The 19157-nt window shown below is 39.7% G+C and overlaps 1 protein-coding gene across 4 annotated transcripts in view; it reads left to right on the top strand.

The window, feature by feature from the left end:
* Positions 1-19157, top strand: part of LOC311214632 (protocadherin alpha-C2-like) — a gene marked incomplete at its 5' end in the record, with an annotated part of 121491 nt that overhangs the window by 77805 nt on the left and 24529 nt on the right. For 2 of the 4 annotated variants that reach the window (XM_084295317.1, XM_084295314.1), the window contains 2 exons: positions 4029-4087; positions 6159-6247. In XM_084295317.1, coding sequence (XP_084151443.1) covers positions 4029-4087; positions 6159-6247 — 148 coding nt within the window. Of the gene's footprint in view, positions 1-4028; positions 4090-6158; positions 6252-19157 lie in introns of all 4 variants that reach the window. The other 2 variants (XM_084295315.1, XM_084295316.1) reach the window with 1 other exon arrangement.

The raw sequence follows: 19157 nt of genomic DNA, 5'->3' as shown, positions 1-19157 counted from the left end.
TCTATGTGCCCATGAAATGCTTAAATTAACCCATACTGTGCAATTTAAGAACAGCTGTGTGAAATTTTGCATGAACTTTTTTTGCTGTTTTTCAGTTTGCTTATCTAACTTTCAGATAGGGTTGATTGATCACATTAATGCTTGTGGTTATGTGGTTGGTGGAATGTAACCCTGGTGCCTGGAAGAACCAGAAGAAGCAAACTATTGGCATGAGGTGATCACCTAGTGTGGTGGCAAGCACAGCTATAGGCGCCTCAACAGATTTTGACTCATCTTACAACTATGATGTTATGTGCTGTTACTAAATTGGAAAAAAGCAAGTGATAGGAGAAACTGGGAACGATGTTGGATTGGGTGGTTTCTCTCACCTCAACTGTTGCATGGCAAGAACAAGACCACTAGATGTGGCACATGGCCTCCAAAAACCTCTAAGGGAGAAGGCAGGCTAAGAATACATTAAAGTTAGTAAAATGGACTTGTGTGTGACAGTGAGTGTCTTGTGACAAGGTGGGAGCTGCAGACATAAAGTGAACAGTATTATCTTCATCAGCAGTATGTGACATACTGACTGCATGGGGATTTACAAGTGGGAAGTATCTGGTCCACTTCAGATTCTGTGTTTCTCTTTACACTTCCTCTGTACTCATGCTTCCTGACCAGCTGAGCCCTGTCCCACTGTTGCTGACCTATAACATGGCAAAGTCTCTGACAGGGCTTTGCAGAGGAGCCAACTGACAGCATTCAGCCTTTAGTAATGTAGTCTCCTGTTTCATGGGACTGTACTGAAGACACTACTCTACTTTGAGGTTGGCCATATTGTGCCACATCACAGTGACTGCTAACAGTACAGTTCAGTATGCCAGGTTTCAGTTTGTGGTCTGGTAAAAATGAACTGTTTAGAACCAGAGATAAAGGCCAATCCAAGCATGCAGACTGGGAATGCCTGCTGGCTCTGTAAGAACATTACTAATGCATCTGAACTGGGAAATTAATGAACTGGTATGCTTCTCAACTACTATGCTGCCACTTAAATTATTGGTCATATTTTGCTTTTACATTTGAAACCAGATGATCTTAAGGAATTACTTTCTGTAACAGAACAAAAAGAAAAGCCAGTTACATTGACAAAATTGAAATTTCACCAGTTTTGCAAAATGCAGGACATTTGTCTATGATAACAGAAGTGCAAGACAAACATGCATCTCTTGCTAAGGTCCAGCCATGCAGTACACACATGGTAAAATTGTGCCTAGACGAAGGCAGACTGCTGTCCAACTGCCTGCTTCTCCTGTTCTTACTGTGAAAAATTTACAGAGTAGGGAAGTCCTCAGACATTGAACTTTTCAATTAAAAAGCAGCCCCCCAGAGTGTCTGAAAGTCAAATGTGTTGTGCAGGATTTTGGTTGGGATAGAGTTACTTTTCATCCTAGTATGGTGCTATGTTTTGGAATTGTGATGAAAATAGTGATTTTCATGGTTATGTTTTTATTTTTCCTTCTGTTTCCTTTTTTTTTTTTTTTTTTTTTTTTTAATATTATCCCTCCCTCTCTCCAGTTTATTAATCTCTCTTTGGCTCAGTCCATGAGCTTTCTAACTTTTGCCCTTCCAATCTCTTCCCCCATTGTGCTGCAGGCATGGGGGAGTGAGTGAGGGACTGTGTGAGGTTTAGCTGCCTATTGGGGTTAAAGCGTAACCCCACTAGATCTTCCTATCTCCAGAATACATGTGCCTGAGAAAATTCATTCTGACCTTCTGGGACCAGCACTACGGCCTTGCCTTAAGAGCAATAGCAAATAGAGAACTGATTGCCACAGCTTCTGGATAATAACCCTAGAAAATACCACAGTCTCATAGTTTCTGATACTTCTGTTATACTGACATGATGAGTCTTGGTTGATACCATGTGGAATGAGAATTTCTAACTTTTGAGATTCTCCTACCATCATCACCTATTTATGATCTAATACCTGAAAGTTTCTACTGCAACAGAACATAGATTTTTCCTTTTGTTGTTGTTGTTGTTGCTTTTTGTTTGTTTGTTTTCAGCTGAGAGCTTTCCAGCACTTGGCTAGAAAACAAAAAACTATGTACAGTGAGAGTGGATGTTTTTCTCTTTTCTACTCTTACCCGATTCATGTCAGACTTTTCCAGCTCTTTCTCATGTCAGTTCATCTGTGTTTTGCCTAAGACTGTGGTAAGACTTTTCCTCTTCATGCTGCCTATAAGCTTGTGCAAATTTATAACCTGCACCTTTCCTATTGCAAACAAGAGGATGGGGACTTCCATCCTCCCTCCCAGTCTAACAGTTCCCCTTCTGTAAGAAAATCCCCCGCAGAGGAAAAGACAAATCTTCTGGTGTCAGCACCCTTCATACATTAAGAAAGACAAACTCAGGAAAGGGTCTGATTAGTGTGTATTGTTTTCTGTCTTCTTTCACTGTGTAGTCCTATATGGTTGACTTTATAATTGCCTTGCCATCCCTGGGACTGGGGCCAAAATGGAATGAATAAGAAAATACTGGAACCATACATAATGGGTTCCTTGTCAAGCTGCTTTCTGCTCAACTCAGCAAAACCTGAGTGTGCCAGAGAACTGGGGGCTAAATGGGAAGGAAATTGCTAGTGCAGATGTTTAATGTGTGGTTGCAAATAGCAGTCTCCTCCCTTTTGTGTAATTCAGACCATAAAGAATACTAAGGATGCACATCATTGAAGAGCATCTCACTCTTGGGTGAAGCTGGACTCGGGAAGTGTGGTGATGGAGCGATGGTGGAAGTTATAATTGCTCCATTTTTATTTGAATAAAAACTATTGATCCAGGGAAAAGCATGCCCCAAACCTCAAGAGGAAATACAGAGCTGGTTGTAAATAATTCAGAGCATTCAACACTTTCCTTTTCTGTTTCAAGTAATGGGGCCAAATTCATTTCTGATCTGCCTCCAATAGCTCGAACAGAATTAAACCATTACTATCATTTATTATTTGTGTGTTTGGCACTGTATGAGACACACCAGGAATGAGTCTAGTCCATTATATTTCTGGACAAAAGTTTTCTCCTTGGATTCAAGTGCCTGAAGTTAAGCACTGTCTGTAATATCACATACAGAATAATGTCTTGAGAAGCCTGAGAAATAGCCTTGTTATGTGCTTAGTGCTGTATAGAAGTGCGTAATTTCAAAGGACATCAGTTTGCAATTGTAGGCCATAATTGAGAATTCTTGTGATGGTCCCCTGACAACAAAAAAGAGATTTTTCTGGAACACATTTTGATTAGCAGAGGATTTCTTAGCTATCTCTTTATTTAGCAAGCCATTCTACAGCATGTTAGCATATGCTGAGGTTTGTTGGTCAAAGGGTATTGCTGTTTATTCTCCCCTTCCTTCCCCTATGCCCTCTGATGAATATGGAGAATGTAGTTGTTCTTGATATAAAAGAAAATGTCTGCCTTTAATAAAAGACTTGCTGCAGTCTGCAAATTTGATACAATCTAGTGCAGTCCTCTGCAGTATGCTAAATGCCAGCAGAAGCTTCATGGCAAACAGGAGCCCACATCTCCTTCACAGGGGGCTGCATTTTGTATGTCCTCAGACAGATACTATCCAGTGCAGCAGCTGGGTTTCCTTGACTCATCAAGTAGAATGTGTATTATGGTTTTATCATCCTTTTTTTTTTTTTTTTTCCTATGCTCAGAATGTTTATGAATATGCAAAATAACTTTCCACCAGTTTCCAGCATTAAATGTGTTTCCACAAAGACCATCTCTAGCCAAAGGCCTTGGCATCCAAATGTTGTTTTGTTACAGAGATGATCTCTGTGTGTCCATTTGAAAGTTTAGATTTGTAGAAGAATTTGTTTGAAGAATTTGTTTGAAAAAATTGTTTGAAGAATTTGCCAGTTATGAATATTCACGAAAAGCGAGTAGTTCCATTCAGATTCTTTGACAACAAACACAAAATTAGCCAGATATACATGTTTTTCAGCATACTCAACACACACTAATAATGTTTTTTTGGGTTTCTGTTTCTACAGCCAAAACACCCCAATCCTGACTGGCGCTACTCTGCATCCCTAAGGGCAGGAATGCAAAGGTATGTAGTGTGCTTCTGGGCAAATGGGAATTCTGTCTTTGGCCTCTGTGAGAAGGACAAAGCTGTCTGGATTCTCTGATGTGCTAGACTGATGATATCTGTATGCTGAGATGGAAAGAAGGTTCTGCTGCTGTCACTTTCAATCTCCAAGTGTTACAAATATGATCTGACTACATATTCTGCTATTACTGTACTACTACAGAGCTGTGCTTTTGTTGTGTTTGCCTCCTTCCTTTTTTATGTTGACTGTCAAGCCATAATTGCTCCAATTATTGAATTATTTAATTGTGATTCTACACTTCTTGTTTACTTTAAAGCTCCCTGTTATCATTAATGTTGATATGCTTCAATAGACTGTCTGCAGCATTGATGCATTTTCCATCTTGCTGTCTCTCATTACCATAGAAGTATTCAGCTCCTACAGCCCATTTATTACCCACATGGTACCCACAAGGTTATTACCATAGTTTAAAGGACATTTTAAAGATAAACAGATTTTCAGATAAGGCAAAGTGAGGCTGGGTCCAAATTTCTTTTGACTGAAATTTCTCTGGTGAGCAGTCTCTGCTATAATTTGCTACTCAGTACATCTGGAAAGAATTATAACAAAGCCTTCTTTTTGTAGAGCCTAGTTAAAATATATTTGCTTCTATTCCATGAACTGATTAGCAAACTGGTCTTATATTAAGGTGTAATCTGACATGCTACCTTACAGACTGAGATGCAAATATAGGGCTGTAATAATTCCTAGTGATACTGCAAGTGCAGGAATTTATACTTTTTCGAAAGCCGTTGATGGATGCAGTACGGCTGTGGCCATCGCCTTCTATCTATTATCCATAGTTTTGTAGTCTTAAGGGAGAAGTCCAAAACTCAGGTTCTGACTGGCCATCCCTGAGACTGTGCTTTACGTTGATGAGGGCAGTCAGGTGGCTGTGTTCTTGCTGTTTATCTAGTGTTGTTTTTTTTGGGTCTCCAACTACTTTCTGAAAAAGAAATGAGCAGTCTGGGAAGAAGGATCCTGAAACAGGATTTTTCTCACCTACCTGGGAATCTCATTTACCGGTCCATGGATCCAGGTGTGCTCTTGCATATTCCCAATCTGACCCTGTGGATGCACATTCCTTTTTATACCAAGTTCAAGATTTTTCCTGAAGTTACTTGAATGATAAATGAAGAGTCAGAGCTCATATAAAGCAATTTGTCCCACATGCAGGGGAGCTAATTAAGCCTTTCTAAGAAACTGTGTGTGTTGCTCTGTTCTCTCACATCAGCAGCCCCATCCTTCTCAGTATCCAAGCCTGTGCGACCTACCCAACTGATGATTTTCATTAAATGCTCATTTTTTTATAAAACATGTAGAAATTTGGTAACCATATGACCTTTGGCATTTGTCCCATTTAGTTGAAATTGCCCATCAAGGTCAGTTGGAAGTGTAGAACGGAGCTGAGAGGCAGATGAGCAGAGACAGGTTCACAGTCACAGAATTGAGTTTTTCTAAAAATCATACACAGATAAGGGCCTAGTTTTGCATTAAATGTAGGAGATTTTTCATTTCCTTCCATATAAGGTGCTGGCTAATATGGAGCACTGATGCTTTCAAAGCCAAGTGCTCACCATATAACATGATAAAATTTAATGTGATGCAGTTTCCTTCTGAATTGTTCACAGTTGTTCACAATTCCTTCTGAATTGTTCACAAGAGTAGTGTACTTAGAGAAGCTCAGAACTAATTCAAGAAACTTTTTATTGTTTGCTTTAATGTTAATACATTATAACAGCAAAGAAGGTGCAACTTCCTTGTTAGCAACTTCCAACCATTGAAAGCAAAGTGTCCTGGAGGTATGTTTTTTTTTTTTAATTATGCCACAACTGTGTTTTTTGATTATTTGTAGCAAGTCAGAATAGCTAGTTCTCCAGTGCTCCAGTAGAATTTGTTAGTGTGATGCAGTACTACAGCAGCACTTGCACAGTGACAAAAAGTTAGGACCTTTGAAGAGTAGCAGGGAAGGGGAATGTTATAAAGCCAGAGGTGTACTGTTTAATCTAACCATGCTATATACTTATTCAGTGCTGTGCATATGGAGGAGGCAGGAATCTTACGTGGAGGGCCAGGAGGGCCTGACCAGCAGTGGCCAACAGTCTCCAGTGCTACTCCCGGTAAGTGTAAAAGTCCAAAATATGTGTGGGGAATTAATGTTAAATGAAACAGACTTCTTAGTCTTGTTTTTTCTATTGTTTTGTGTCTCAGAGTGAAGTTCATGTAAATTACTTTTTGGATTCTAAATACAGTGGAGTAATTAAGTCAAAAAAAAAAAAAGTCTTTTTCTTTACTGCCTTATATGACCTCTGGTGATGAGAGTCTTTGATCCCAGCTCTCACCCTACCTGTGGAGGTTATTGCTTTGTGTGACCAAAGGTTTCACTTCTGATGTTTGAATTCAGATTCAAAATACCCATGATTGGGTCTAGAGCTGATTGATGTGTCCTCCATTTCAAAAGAATAGCAAAACTGGGTTAGGATCTTATCAATTTTGCCGCATTATTTTTACAAATCCAAGTCTGTTTGAATGCCTCTTCTTATTTTCTGCAGTTAAATTGAATGATTTTGTTTGTTTGTTTGTTTGTTTTTCAAATTCTTCTTTTACCCACTGAGGCAAATTGAACTCACATTGGTGCTTAAATATAAAAATAAAATGTAACGAACAATGCATTGAACAGAGTCCTACCACCACAAGCAGTTCTACAAGGAGTCTGCAGAGATGCATCATGAGCTGATTCCTTATATACACTTGCCCCAGCATTCATCATGTAAGTGTAGGCATGGGACACTTTAGCCCATTGCTACAAGATTATACAGCAACTATCACCTTCTTATCACCTAGGGAAACTTCATTCCCTTACACAAAGTCATTCTGTCCCTGGCATTCCTGCTCCCAGACAGTTTAACCCTTTCTGCAATCAGGCCTTCTTGCCCTCCATGCTAGTTCACTCCTTGGTCATGAATCACCGTTGCTGAGCAGTTACAAGTTGAATTTCCCATTCATTTCCTAGCTGTTTTCATTGACTAGTACATAAAATTATAATTTTCTTAGCCACTGCCTGATGAGTTTACAGCAGTCAATAAGAGTCTAGATTGAGTTAGAAAAAATATTACCTATATCTTTGCAATGCAGGCAATAAAATATTCTCGCTTTTTATATTGTAACATATTTATTTTCACTGCAAAACTTTCCCTTTGGTTTAAATGTCATATTTACCTGGATAAAGGACTGAAGAGCAACTTCAGAATTTGTATTCACATCTACAACATATCCATGCACTAATGATGTCTAGCAGAATCTGTATTGGTATTGCAGAAGGCCTATGTGCAAAAATAGATTCGGAAATCAGATATAATGGGCCCCTAGGCTATAGTTATCTGGTTATCCTGTGGTTTTCCATCTGTTACAGGTTTTACAGGAAAACACAGCTCGTTCATGTTATGCAGGGTATGTAACTGTTTAGTTTACATTCAAAAATGTCACCACAAGTACACTCCAACCTTTACAGAGGGTTTCCCCAGGCCATCAGCTGCACTAGTCATCCTTCACTGAGTGCTTATTGCATTACCTTATTCCAAGGTCAATATGGATGCAAAAATTCACCCAGATGTTTGCTTGCTGTTAATCAAGATTTTTAATGCAGATTTTCTGAATGTAAATACAAAAGTAGGATGGTCCTACCTTCTGAGGAGGTCTGTTGGCATTTTGGTCACAGCGACCTGTCCGCTAACTGCCCTCTGGTTTTCTTTTGTGGTCTTATTGTTTTAGACTCACTTTGGGAACCTGAATATCTCTTAGTGTGAGGAGTAGCACTAACCCTTGGCTCCTGGTGTTCTTTCCCTTCATGACGACATAATAAGGCACTTGTACAATGACTGTAGATGTCACACATGCGTCCATAAGTGTCAGTGGCTGTGAAGAATGGAAGAAACTGTAAGGCGAGTGAGGGAAGAAGCTGGCAGGAGGCACTTTGGGGCTGGGCAACAGGAGACGTGGCAGTCCAAGTGCAAAGGCTATTTACAGTGGTCCTTGGACTGGCATCATAAATCATTATTTCTCTGTGTTTTTTTATTTCTAAGTAACGTGTCCAAACAAGTTGTAAGAAATACCATCAGCCCCTGGAAATATTTTTGCTATACAGAAAAGCATGACTAATTAAAAAGGCATGATAGAGTATCCACACAAATTACAGCTCCTTTTTAATCCAGTTTTTGTGAATTAGGTTCCTTGTGAAAGAATATCTTTTCCTGCACAGCAAAGACTCTCTTTTCATCTTTGTCTGTTCCCAAGAGATTACTGACCCTGACATGAGCCCTTTTTTAGCAAGTTTAAAGTAGTATCCTTCTCTACTCTGTAAGCAAAAGCTACAAGTATCTCTGGTCCTTCATAGCAAACAGATGATTCATAGGGAAAGCTCACTTAGGATTAATAAAAATTACTAAGTTAATTCATAGTTTTAGTACACGATCATGCATCATATTTTCAGCAATTTACTACACTGTTTTAGTTGTTAGCTACATCTGCAGTTTCCCACAAATACTTCTTTCAATACTCTTTTTTTTTTTTTTTTTTTTTTACTGCTGAGGCTCGAGACTTGTGATATTTTTCATCAGGTTAACATAAACAACAGATGCAAAGATGTAACTCATTCTGATCAATTACACTTGATTAAGCCAACAAATAAATTTGCTCCTGAAACATCATTTGAATAAGTGGTGTACACCTGTGTCCAGATAAGCTGCTAGATAGGCTATTTATTATCTCTCTTACCATCAGCATATAGTGGCAGCTGCAGATCTTGGCTTCTAATTACTATAAACCACTTCCAAGCCTGTTCTGTGCATACATGCTCCATGCAGTTGTTTTAGTCAATTGATTAATCTCAATCAGGTTGTCACTAAACCATTAATTATTTAACAATCCTCAGTAGTCATGGATAAGATGCCTCACAGACACTCTTCAGAGAGTTAATCAATGAGAGCATTCAAAGATGATGTCATTGAAATGCTTTAAGAAGGGTGAACAAGTCAAGTGTTAAATCAGTAAATCCTTAATTCCCAAGACATCGCTGCACTGAAACATCACATGATCTTTCAGCAAATATGTTATTTAAACAAAACCAGGCCCTCATTTGCATGAACAGCACATTTATTGACTTTACGGTATATTACGCTCATGCAGGGGATAGCAAATCTTGATTTAGTATTTTTTAATTGTCTACATTTTCTTATGCATTAATCCAATGGTTTGTAGGTTTGTGGTCAGGATCCTTCCCAATGAGGAGGGACAAGAAGGCTCAAAATCTCCCTAGGTGAAAGATAGCATTGGGTTTAGCTCCCTGTGGCATCTCATTTGGTCCCCACAAGCAACACAGTGAGCCTATGAAACACAGACAGATTTCTGTCTCCTGCTCTATGTCCTTTGACAGATTTGGCAATTATACCAGACTTCTTACAGGTGGTCACTAATCTGAGTGAACTTTATTTTTTAGATGCCTAGCTCTGAATATAACACTGCAGATGTCTGAAGAAGTCAGGCTAATGCATAATTCAGAGCTCAGACTTACTGGGCATAGACAAATCTGTTTGTATTTCTCTGTGCTCCATACTCTAATCTATAAAACAGAATTGGTAATACAAGTTGCTTTACAAAAAAGTCTAAAGATGCATTAATAGCACATGTAAGAACCGGGAGAATGATAAGGTTTTGCAATGAAAAATAACCAGGAAGAATTTTAAATCCTCTGTTCAATGTGAGCTTTGTATATATGCAGTAAATAAGACACTGGACCGCACACTGCATATATTCAGGAGAGGAGGGAGGAAGACTTGCAATCAGAGAATGGTGTGAACAAAAGACAAATGGACCTCATGTGAAAAAAAAAATAAAAAAGAAAAGCAACTGAAATTTGTAAGCATGGTGCTGAAGACTGTGAGTCTTACTGGAATCTCTGAAGTCCATGGCAAACAGCCCACTGACCTTTCAAGGAAGCTGTGATTTTGGTGTCTGTCCTTAAGAGTATGTGCAAGGGAGTAAATTAAGTTGCATAAGCAAATGCAATCTTAAGATTTGTCAATTTTATGCTTCTGATTTTGCAGTGGACACATTCTTCTAATTTCTGTCATTTTTGTTTCCTTTTCCAAGGTAATAATCTGGGCAAGGGGGTTGTAGCCTTGCTTTTTAAAGTACTCTTATGAAGAAAAAAAAAAGAACTTATATTGCATGGGAATCTACTGACCTCAGCATGGCAGTCTTCCATGCTTGGGGCACATATTTATTCCTTGAACTGGCCAAGTAAACAGCAGTAGCGGTACTGGCTGCTGTTGCTTGACAGAAATAAAAAGGAGAGTGAGAAAGGTTAGCTGTGGGTTTCACAGCTACTTTAAAAGGCAGTGGAGTATTATAACCAAGAAAATCAGAGTTCAAGTCTGGTTATGGAGAGAACTGTATAATAGATACATATGTGTGCATGTGTATATATAAAGTCTTTATATTAAAGATGTGTAACTTCTTGTGTTCCAACACCCTAAGCCTGATTCTTTCAGTATTTGTCATCTGAAGATCATCTCTCTCATAGTTTTCCTCTCTCTGTTGTTTTTCCGGATGTTCCTTACATCTTGCCCGATTCAATCTTTTCCACTTTTTCCATGCTGGTTAGGGATCTTCGATGCCTGTGAATGCTCAGACTGTCCTAAGGGACTCCGTGTGCTCTTAGGTTTTATGTTGGAAGCTGCAGCTGTTCTAGAATAGATTGCTGTTTCTCGCAGAGGACGGTTCATGTTCCAACCAGATGGAATGCAGAAGTCTGCAGATTAAGCATGGGCTGTAGAATAAGTGATGAATACTGATAATTAAATGAGAAGCAATTAGAAATAAGGCAAATAAGCAAAATGATAGGAAAAGTAAAGTCAGACTTACTAGGGCGTTTTGTAGTGCTGGTTTGGGTTAGAGAACAGTGTTATGGAGGAATGACTGTGGGGAAGTTGTTAAAGGGAAAGGGGATGCTTAGGTGGATTCTAAGAAAAATTACCAAGAACAGTGGTGACAGAGTGAATACCTTGATGGGAGAGGGAAATGTTACAGCTGCCTAGTGTACATTGTGGCATACACAGTTCTGTGTTTCAAGCAGATTAATTCTAGTTGAACAAGAACATTCTTTCAGGAGTAGACACTTACTTGCAGTGGAACTACATGAGAAGCGCAGGAGAGGAGGCATTCAAGGCTAGGCTGGATGTGGCTCTGGGCAGCCTGCTCTATTGTTTGGCAACCCCACCCAGAGCAGGGGGGTTGAAACTAGATGATCTTTAAGGTCCTTTTCAACCCAGGCCATTCTGTGATTCTATGAATGAGAGCTGGGGCATGAAGTGTAAGCAGGAGAGACCTGAGAAGGGAAATCTAAGGGCATGGGATCAGGGGGGGAATGGGAAAAAAATCAAGAATAGGAAGGTAAGCACAGAGGATCTGGGGGAGGGAAAAAATTGGAAAAACAGGGGGCAGATAGCATTGGGAATGGGGCAGAGTAGACCCTTAAGTGAGTACTGAGAATAGGTCACTGGAAAAAAGATTGGCATGCTGAGACTGGGTAATAAATTCTAGTGAAGGGGCCGGAAAGCCACACTTTCTGAACTGAGTTAGATTCTTGTTTTCATGGCGTAATCATTTGATCTCTCTGAACCTTAGCATCACTGCAGAAAGGAATTACTATTTTTTTTTTCTGTTTGACCCCCTCACTGTTATGACACTGTTATTGAAATTCAGCAGGCATAACTCTCCAGTAAAAGCTCACAGGGGGCCACAAAACTGTTGCAAGGCTCTTGGCTTCTGAAGTATTTTTCTAAAAATTCAGTTTAAAGATCCTAATAACAGCTCTGACTGGTATGAGACCTCAGTTGTAATGTATTTCATACGATATAGCTTTGCATCATGGTCACAAATGGAGAACAATTTCTTCCTAAATGTCAATGAGTTTCTGTTCACTTTCATCAAATGACCTTCCTTACCTTCCATACCTACAGAAAAAGAGGCTAATTGAGATTCCTTAACCAGTTAAGCAGACAATGCAAAGAATGTGTGGGGCCTAAAAGTATTGCTTTTCAGAGACTGATAAAGGTTAATTTACAAATAACAGCTCAGAATATTGGTATGGCTTAGCTTTAGCAGCTTGTTGATTAAAGCTATAAACGATAATAACTAATTAGCAACCCAGAATACATAACTGGGATCTGGATTTTTTTTTTTTTTTTTTTTTTGCAGAATGTTGCAGCTGTTTAAAATGGAAGTAGCTAGAAGATGCAGCTGTGCACACCTGTATACTATATATTATTTTCATTAATAACCCATTTTCCATCTAATTTAATAATTGCAAATTTCAAACCCAGAAATACCTATGTATCAAAATACCAGCTCTTAGAACCATTCCTTTGTTTTTTAAGAAAAACTGTGTGATGATGTGTAATATCTAAAGAAGTCAGTAAAGAAAATACAGAATAACCAAGTCATTCATGTTTCTCTTGAAAATTTGCCTTTAAATCGGTGATTTGATAAATCCCAAAAATGAAGGTCATAGGAAGTTTAACCACTTCTTAACCCTACATGGTAAAGTATTATAGAGATTTGTTTCAAACCTATTGTAATCATGGAAAAATCATCCCCGTAAGCCATACTAAAATCATTATTCTAAAACTGTGGTATCCCTACCAGCTCAGTAGAGTTCAGGGAAGGAAATTGTGCCAGCTTTCTCATGTAGATGTGAAGCAGCAAGCTGTACAGAAATAGAAATAATCTGCTAGGACCATTTAACGCTAAACCCCTTTCTTTTATCTCATGTCAATGACCTTGGTCATTGAATTCTCAAATTAATTCCACCCATTCTTTGAGCCCTTCAAAGTGATGTACAGTCATCAGTTTTTCCCCTATATCCAGTGCACTTTACTCACGGGACACTCCCGGTGTACTTCTTACTCTTCTGCTTTTCACTATTTTCTCCATTTTCACACCTTTCACATCTAGTTTGCCAAGTGTGTTTTTCTCTCCTCCTTATTTCTCTTCAACACTTCCACCTAATGACTCTGGTCACTTCATGCTCATCTCTCCACTATGTCTCCCTTCTGTATTGTTATTCCAGGTTTTCTGAAGTGCAAGTATCTGACTTGGCCACACATGGCCTTTACAACATTTTGCAGTGAACTAAGAATTTATTGTGGTAAATGCTTCTAATTTCTGACAGCCTGATGGAAGCACAGAATTTCAAAATCTGCTTGGTCTGAAGAAAAGCATTTTGAAATCAGGGAGATTTTTTAAAAGAACATGTCAGAAAACTGTAAATTTCTGTGTGATAGATGCAGCTTGACATTCAGATTATTATTCTTAAAGAGATGATGACTGTTCAGAATAGGAACAGTTCTGTTCAGCTGAGTGGGCAAAGAGGGAAAGATATATTTAACAGAAACTACAGCCATGACATGGCTAATGTTAATTTTAATTTTAATAATTTTATATTTCTTCTCTTAGCTCCAAAAAAACATGACTGACCTGAAATTGCATATGTGATCTTTATCATGGGGTCTACTACTTTTCAGCATAAGGTAACTTAGGTGAGATGGATGAGAGATTTTATAGTGTGCAATACCTTAGTCAGTGAAGACTTGGTGTAAGAAAAAAAGGACTAATCAGAATTTGAAAAAAGCTCAAGGTCATTTGGTCTGTTTGTCTTGGCAAGATTTGATATATTTGACAAAGACTTAAATTTGTCCATGAAAAATAATGTGCTTGGAAGAGTTTATGCCTTCATAAACTGGAGAATTCTTGATTTCACCTGTTGCAAAGATTTAGGGCACAGGAATTAATCTTTATCATTAGCACCAGGCAACACAGAACGGATTTGTGCATCTTGTCATTTAGTCAAGTCCCTGTGCACATGCAGCTCTTCCATTTAGATCAGGTCCATAGTTCCAGACTGGAACCAGTTGTTGCATTTCCCAAATTGAAGAGGACCATGTCCAGCTTCTGGTCTCCACATGGGATGTGGAGTGTCTCTGCTGGTCTTGTTCCAGACCAGTATTCTTAAAGGTCCATGTAACGATGCTAGCTCCAGCTGAGAAACTACAACACAGGAGACCTATAAAATTTCTAAAAGCTAAAATAAAATAGAGTAATAGAAAACAGGAGTCTACTAGTTTTCTGTGATAGAAGCAGGTGTTTGAAGACAGTGGAGAAAAGCTGCTGCAGCTTATGACTTTGTCATTTTAAGGAGTGATGAAGTAAGAGATTTTGCAGAAGCAGTTACCATCTGCTCAAGGAAGTGATAGTTTCAAGCCTGCTGTGGCTTGCAGGCTGGGAGCTGCATTTAGATTTGGTATGCTAAGTACCAGGAAGCAGGGGGCACAAGGCTGGTGTTAAGTGATGCAGAGCTGGGAAGAAGGCAAATGACAGTGGCATTCACAGAATCACAGAATTTCTAGGTTGGAAGAGACCTCAAGATCATCGAGTCCAACCTCTGACCTAACGCTAGCAGTCCCCACTAAACCATATCCATGAGCTCTACATCTAAACGTCTTTTAAAGACTTCCAGGGATGGTGACTCCACCACTTCCCTGGGCAGCCTGTTCCAATGCCTCACAACCCTTTCAGTGAAGAAGTTCTTCCTAACATCTAACCTAAAACTCCCCTGGTGCAACTTAAGCCCATTCCCCCTCGTCCTGTCATCAGGCACGTGGGAGAACAGACCAACCCCCACCTCGCTACAGCCTCCCTTGAGGTACCTATAGAGAGCGATAAGGTCGCCCCTGAGCCTCCTCTTCTCCAGGCTGAACAAGCCCAGCTCCCTCAGCCGCTCCTCGTAGGACTTGTTCTCCAGGCCCCTCACCAGCTTCGTCGCCCTTCTCTGCACCCGCTCAAGCACCTCGATGTCCTTCTTGTAGCGAGGGGCCCAAAACTGAACACAGTACTCGAGGTGCGGCCTCACCAGAGCTGAGTACAGGGGGACGATCACTTCCCTAGCCCTGCTGGTCACACTGTTCCTGATACAAGCCAGGATGCCGTTGGCCTTCTTGGCCACCTGAGCACACTGCTGGCTCATATTCAGCCGACTATCCACCATAATTCATTCAGCAGTGAGACCTGGGCTTGCAGGGTGGAGATGCAGAGTCAGATTCCAGGTCAACTGTGAGGTTTCTATCATGGGTTTCATGGGCAGAAATATCAGCACAAGAACTGTGGAGTGCTTGTACAGTGAGTCCAAAACATCTAGGAACTATCACACACTGCAAGCAGTGGGTTTGCTGCACACTAGTTGAGTAACAACAAATTTCAGAATTGACATTCGGTGCAGATTTACATCGTTAACATTAGAGGGCTTGGCTCTGCTCTGGCATTGCCAAGTAAGGTCTAGTTTGCTACAATTTTTATGTTTAGGTTCTAGAAGAAAGTTTATTGAGAGTAACTCCTTAGTCTACCTAATTTATCCTTTCATATAGTATTTTTTGCTTCTTCAAAATGGATGTTCCAGTTGTGCTGACAAACATTTTTAATTCAACAGCTGCTACTAGCTCTGTTCTTCATTTTAAGAACAAAGGATTCTCTCTTGAAATGTTTGATTACAGTTAGTTTTCTTATGTCTGTAGTGGCCAGTAGCTTGTTAACTCCTTTAAATTAAAGGACAAAAATTCTAGCTAGTTCATCAGCTTTCTCAACTTGATTAACATACCATCTAGAAGTTTGTAATACCCCAAATGATGCTGTTACTAAGCAAAAAAGGGGACAATTCTTGAAAATTTACCAGATTGATTCCTAGACATCTGGAAGGAAAATCTTATCTAATTAAAATCATGTCCAATTTTCAGATCTAAGCAACTTTTTCATTTGTCTGACTGTCCATTGCTCCAGGCATGTGCTTCTTTCTGATCCTAGTAATAATATCAACAATAATACCAAAGCTTCTTGCATGCCTACTGATAAATTATGTAGCTATGGAGAAGACATGGATTTTGATTTCCATCACTATTATTTTCCCAGAGGTTTCAATAAATAAAAAGAAAAATCACTCTCTTACAGCTGTACTACCTTGGTTTGTGATCTTGTCAGAATTTATAAGCTGAACAAGTGTTTATCTGGTCAGTACTTGGGGGAATTGATTGTAATCAAATTGCTTCCACGTGAGCTTACAGCTGCTTTATTTTGTTGCTGTTGTGCCTTCCTATTGCATTTTTTTAGAAATTATTTTATTTTTTTCCTTTGGTGATGTGTTTATTTGCTGTGGTCTCCATTTCTTTCTTTTTAAACTTTCTCTTTTTTAAGGAAAAAATACTGAAATAGTTAAATCAGTCTGTGATATTAATGATCTCAGAGGAATGTCTACCCTGTTATGTCTTGCATATGTATACAATTCAATAACTGATTGAAAATAAGTGGGTAAAACAAGCAAGGCTCTAAGCAGTTCAAAGAAATTTTGGTCTGTAACGTATTTCTATTGCAAGCAGTGGAAGAAAAAAAGAAGGCGAGGGAATACAGACCACTCTGTGACACTACATCTTCCACTAATGGATGTCTGCCTGTGTGCAGCACTTTGCTGTGCACAGGGGTCATGAATGTATTTTTCATGTGTTTATTTTTGTAATCTGCACATCCAAAGAGATAAAACCAGACATTGCTTTGGCGCCTGTTATTAATATTGCAATGTGGCAGTGCCTCTCAGGTCAGATGGCGCTACACAAAGCCCACAGAAATAGCAAAAGACAAGTCTTGCCTTAAGGAACCTAAGGAAGCAGGACAAGGTCTGGGAAAACAAGAGAGAGGAAATGATCAGTATCCTGTTTTAAAAAGGAAAAGAGCAAAGGTGCAGAAAAATTAAAGTTATTTTTGTCAGAGTGCTCTATGGCAAAGGTAAGAATCAGCATCCACCCTGCCCCAAACACTCTCACTGCAACAGGGGTGAGCAAAGAACAGAGCTGTAAGCCTGCTGCAGGGCTGTCCTTCCCTGCTCCCCTCCAGCCTCCTGAGACACAGAGCACCCATTAGGTCAGGACTTCCTGAACACCCTGTGATTTTTGGTTCAGCCTTTCTTTGCTGTGCTTGCAGGCCATTTGTGTGCAATGTCAGACCTTCAGCAGCTCATGAGCTCTACTTTTTAACAGGCAGGCAGGGGCTGCTTCACTTTCTCCTTGACCACTGCATTTCTCTCTTTTCCCTCTCCCTGATCTCTTTGCCATATCCTTGCTTAACTGCCAGGGTAGAGCTGGGCTGCACAAAGCAGATCAAGCAGTATTGCAATACTGCATATTTTTCCAGCACGTATTCTGACTGTTTACAGAACATCAGCCTGAAGATGCTCAATATACTTTGAGAGCTGAAGTTTGAAATTATTCAGTCATTACTTGTGTGCACTCAGAGGGTATAATGAGAAGTGTAGAACAGCAACAGAAGCAGGCAGAGGCATTCCCTTCATTATGGGGATTTAATTCTTATAAAATCAAGGTTCTTGCTGTGGAGGAAATGAATCTGAATACAGCTTCTCTGCTCTTGCCTTGTATAATTACTGTCACCCATCCCTCAAAGCATCCTCTCTTAGCATATACACACAGCTAACAAAATAAATGGCTTGATTAGGAAGAAAACAAACAAACACTTTGTGGTCTTGTGGAAATCACTGTGCTTTTCAATGTGCTTATTCCTTGAAAAGTAGTTTCTGCTTCTGCATGCACAGGTAGATGGGACAGGTTCAGAGAAGGCAAGGGAGCCTTGGAAGGTTGTTGAGGCTGTGGGACCTTGTGCCCCAGCTCAACATGCAGTGCCAGGAGGGTCATCTGCTGAGAGATGACCAAAGCCAAACCGTGAACAACAGCTGTGAACAACAGCCACCATCAAAGAGGCTGGAGCTAGAGCAGGGTTCACTGGCACTGGTCTGAATATAATGAAATTAAATTGCTTATATTTTGATCCAGATTTCTACTAGGAACAGAGGAAGTGCTTCATTTGTTGTTAGTGGAGCAGTAGTCTTGTGCCTGCTCCCATGACTTGTTTTTTTGACTAAGAAAAGGATCTGTTGAAAAAGCAAGTAAGATGTAGCAGCCAGCAAGCAAATTCTGTGCTGATGGATTCACAGGCTCTCTTGTGGTACTTGTGTGAGCCTGTTGCATACAGCAGGATGGGATTTGAGAGGCTGCAAAGAGAGTTCAATCTCCATGCAGAAGTTTCATTTCAGGAATATAATACTGAATCGCACACAAGACAGGCTGCTGCTTTGGTTGGGAGTGGCACTGATTAAATACCTAATTGTGCACTTAATCTCCTTAGGCTCACTTAGACAAGAGCAGGAGAGGTCCCCTCCTTCCTTCTTTCATTCCTCCCTGCAGTGATAGAGCTGGCCTCAGGTTATAGCTGCTTATCCTGTAATCACACCTCCTTGGCCTGTTGCCTGCTCAGCTAGGTTATTCAAATCTGGAAAAAGAAATACCTAGTTATTTCCAAGTGGCAAGCTCTGGTCTTCCAGTAATTTCAGCAGGTTTTTCACATTCAGATTTTTAACACATTGGGAAGCACTTGGAAATCAAGAAACCATGGAATGGGCTCAAAAACAATCAAGGAATGCCTGAACCTTCTCTAATTCTAATGATTTGATTTTCTGATATCTTTGTTACACATAATAACTTGAATATGATAGCTGGTTTTAACAAAAGAGCAGAAAGCTCTGACAATAAAATTAAAGGAGCTTTAACAAAGGCAGTAGTAGAAAAATGGAAAAACCTGAATTAAAATATTATCATAATAATGAAATATGCACAATGAAAACCTCCTCTCCCAGCTTTCCTTCAAACACAGCCTGCAGATCTTACAGGACTGCATTTAGTACACAAAATCAGACTGGATTTTTCATCACTGAGGAACATAACACATTAAACACATCTCAGCATCTGCAGTTGGAAATTACTTTCTCCTCCCTCCTGCCCTCAGTTTTTCACTATTCCATGCTGTATTACTTTCCCATGCTCTCAGCAGCAAGAGACCCTCATTTTGTTGGTGAATAAGGATGTG

Source organism: Netta rufina (assembly GCF_964035555.1).
Source record: "Netta rufina genome assembly, chromosome: 14".
Lineage (NCBI taxonomy): Eukaryota > Metazoa > Chordata > Aves > Anseriformes > Anatidae > Netta > Netta rufina.
This window is presented reverse-complemented; position numbering and strand designations above follow the sequence as displayed.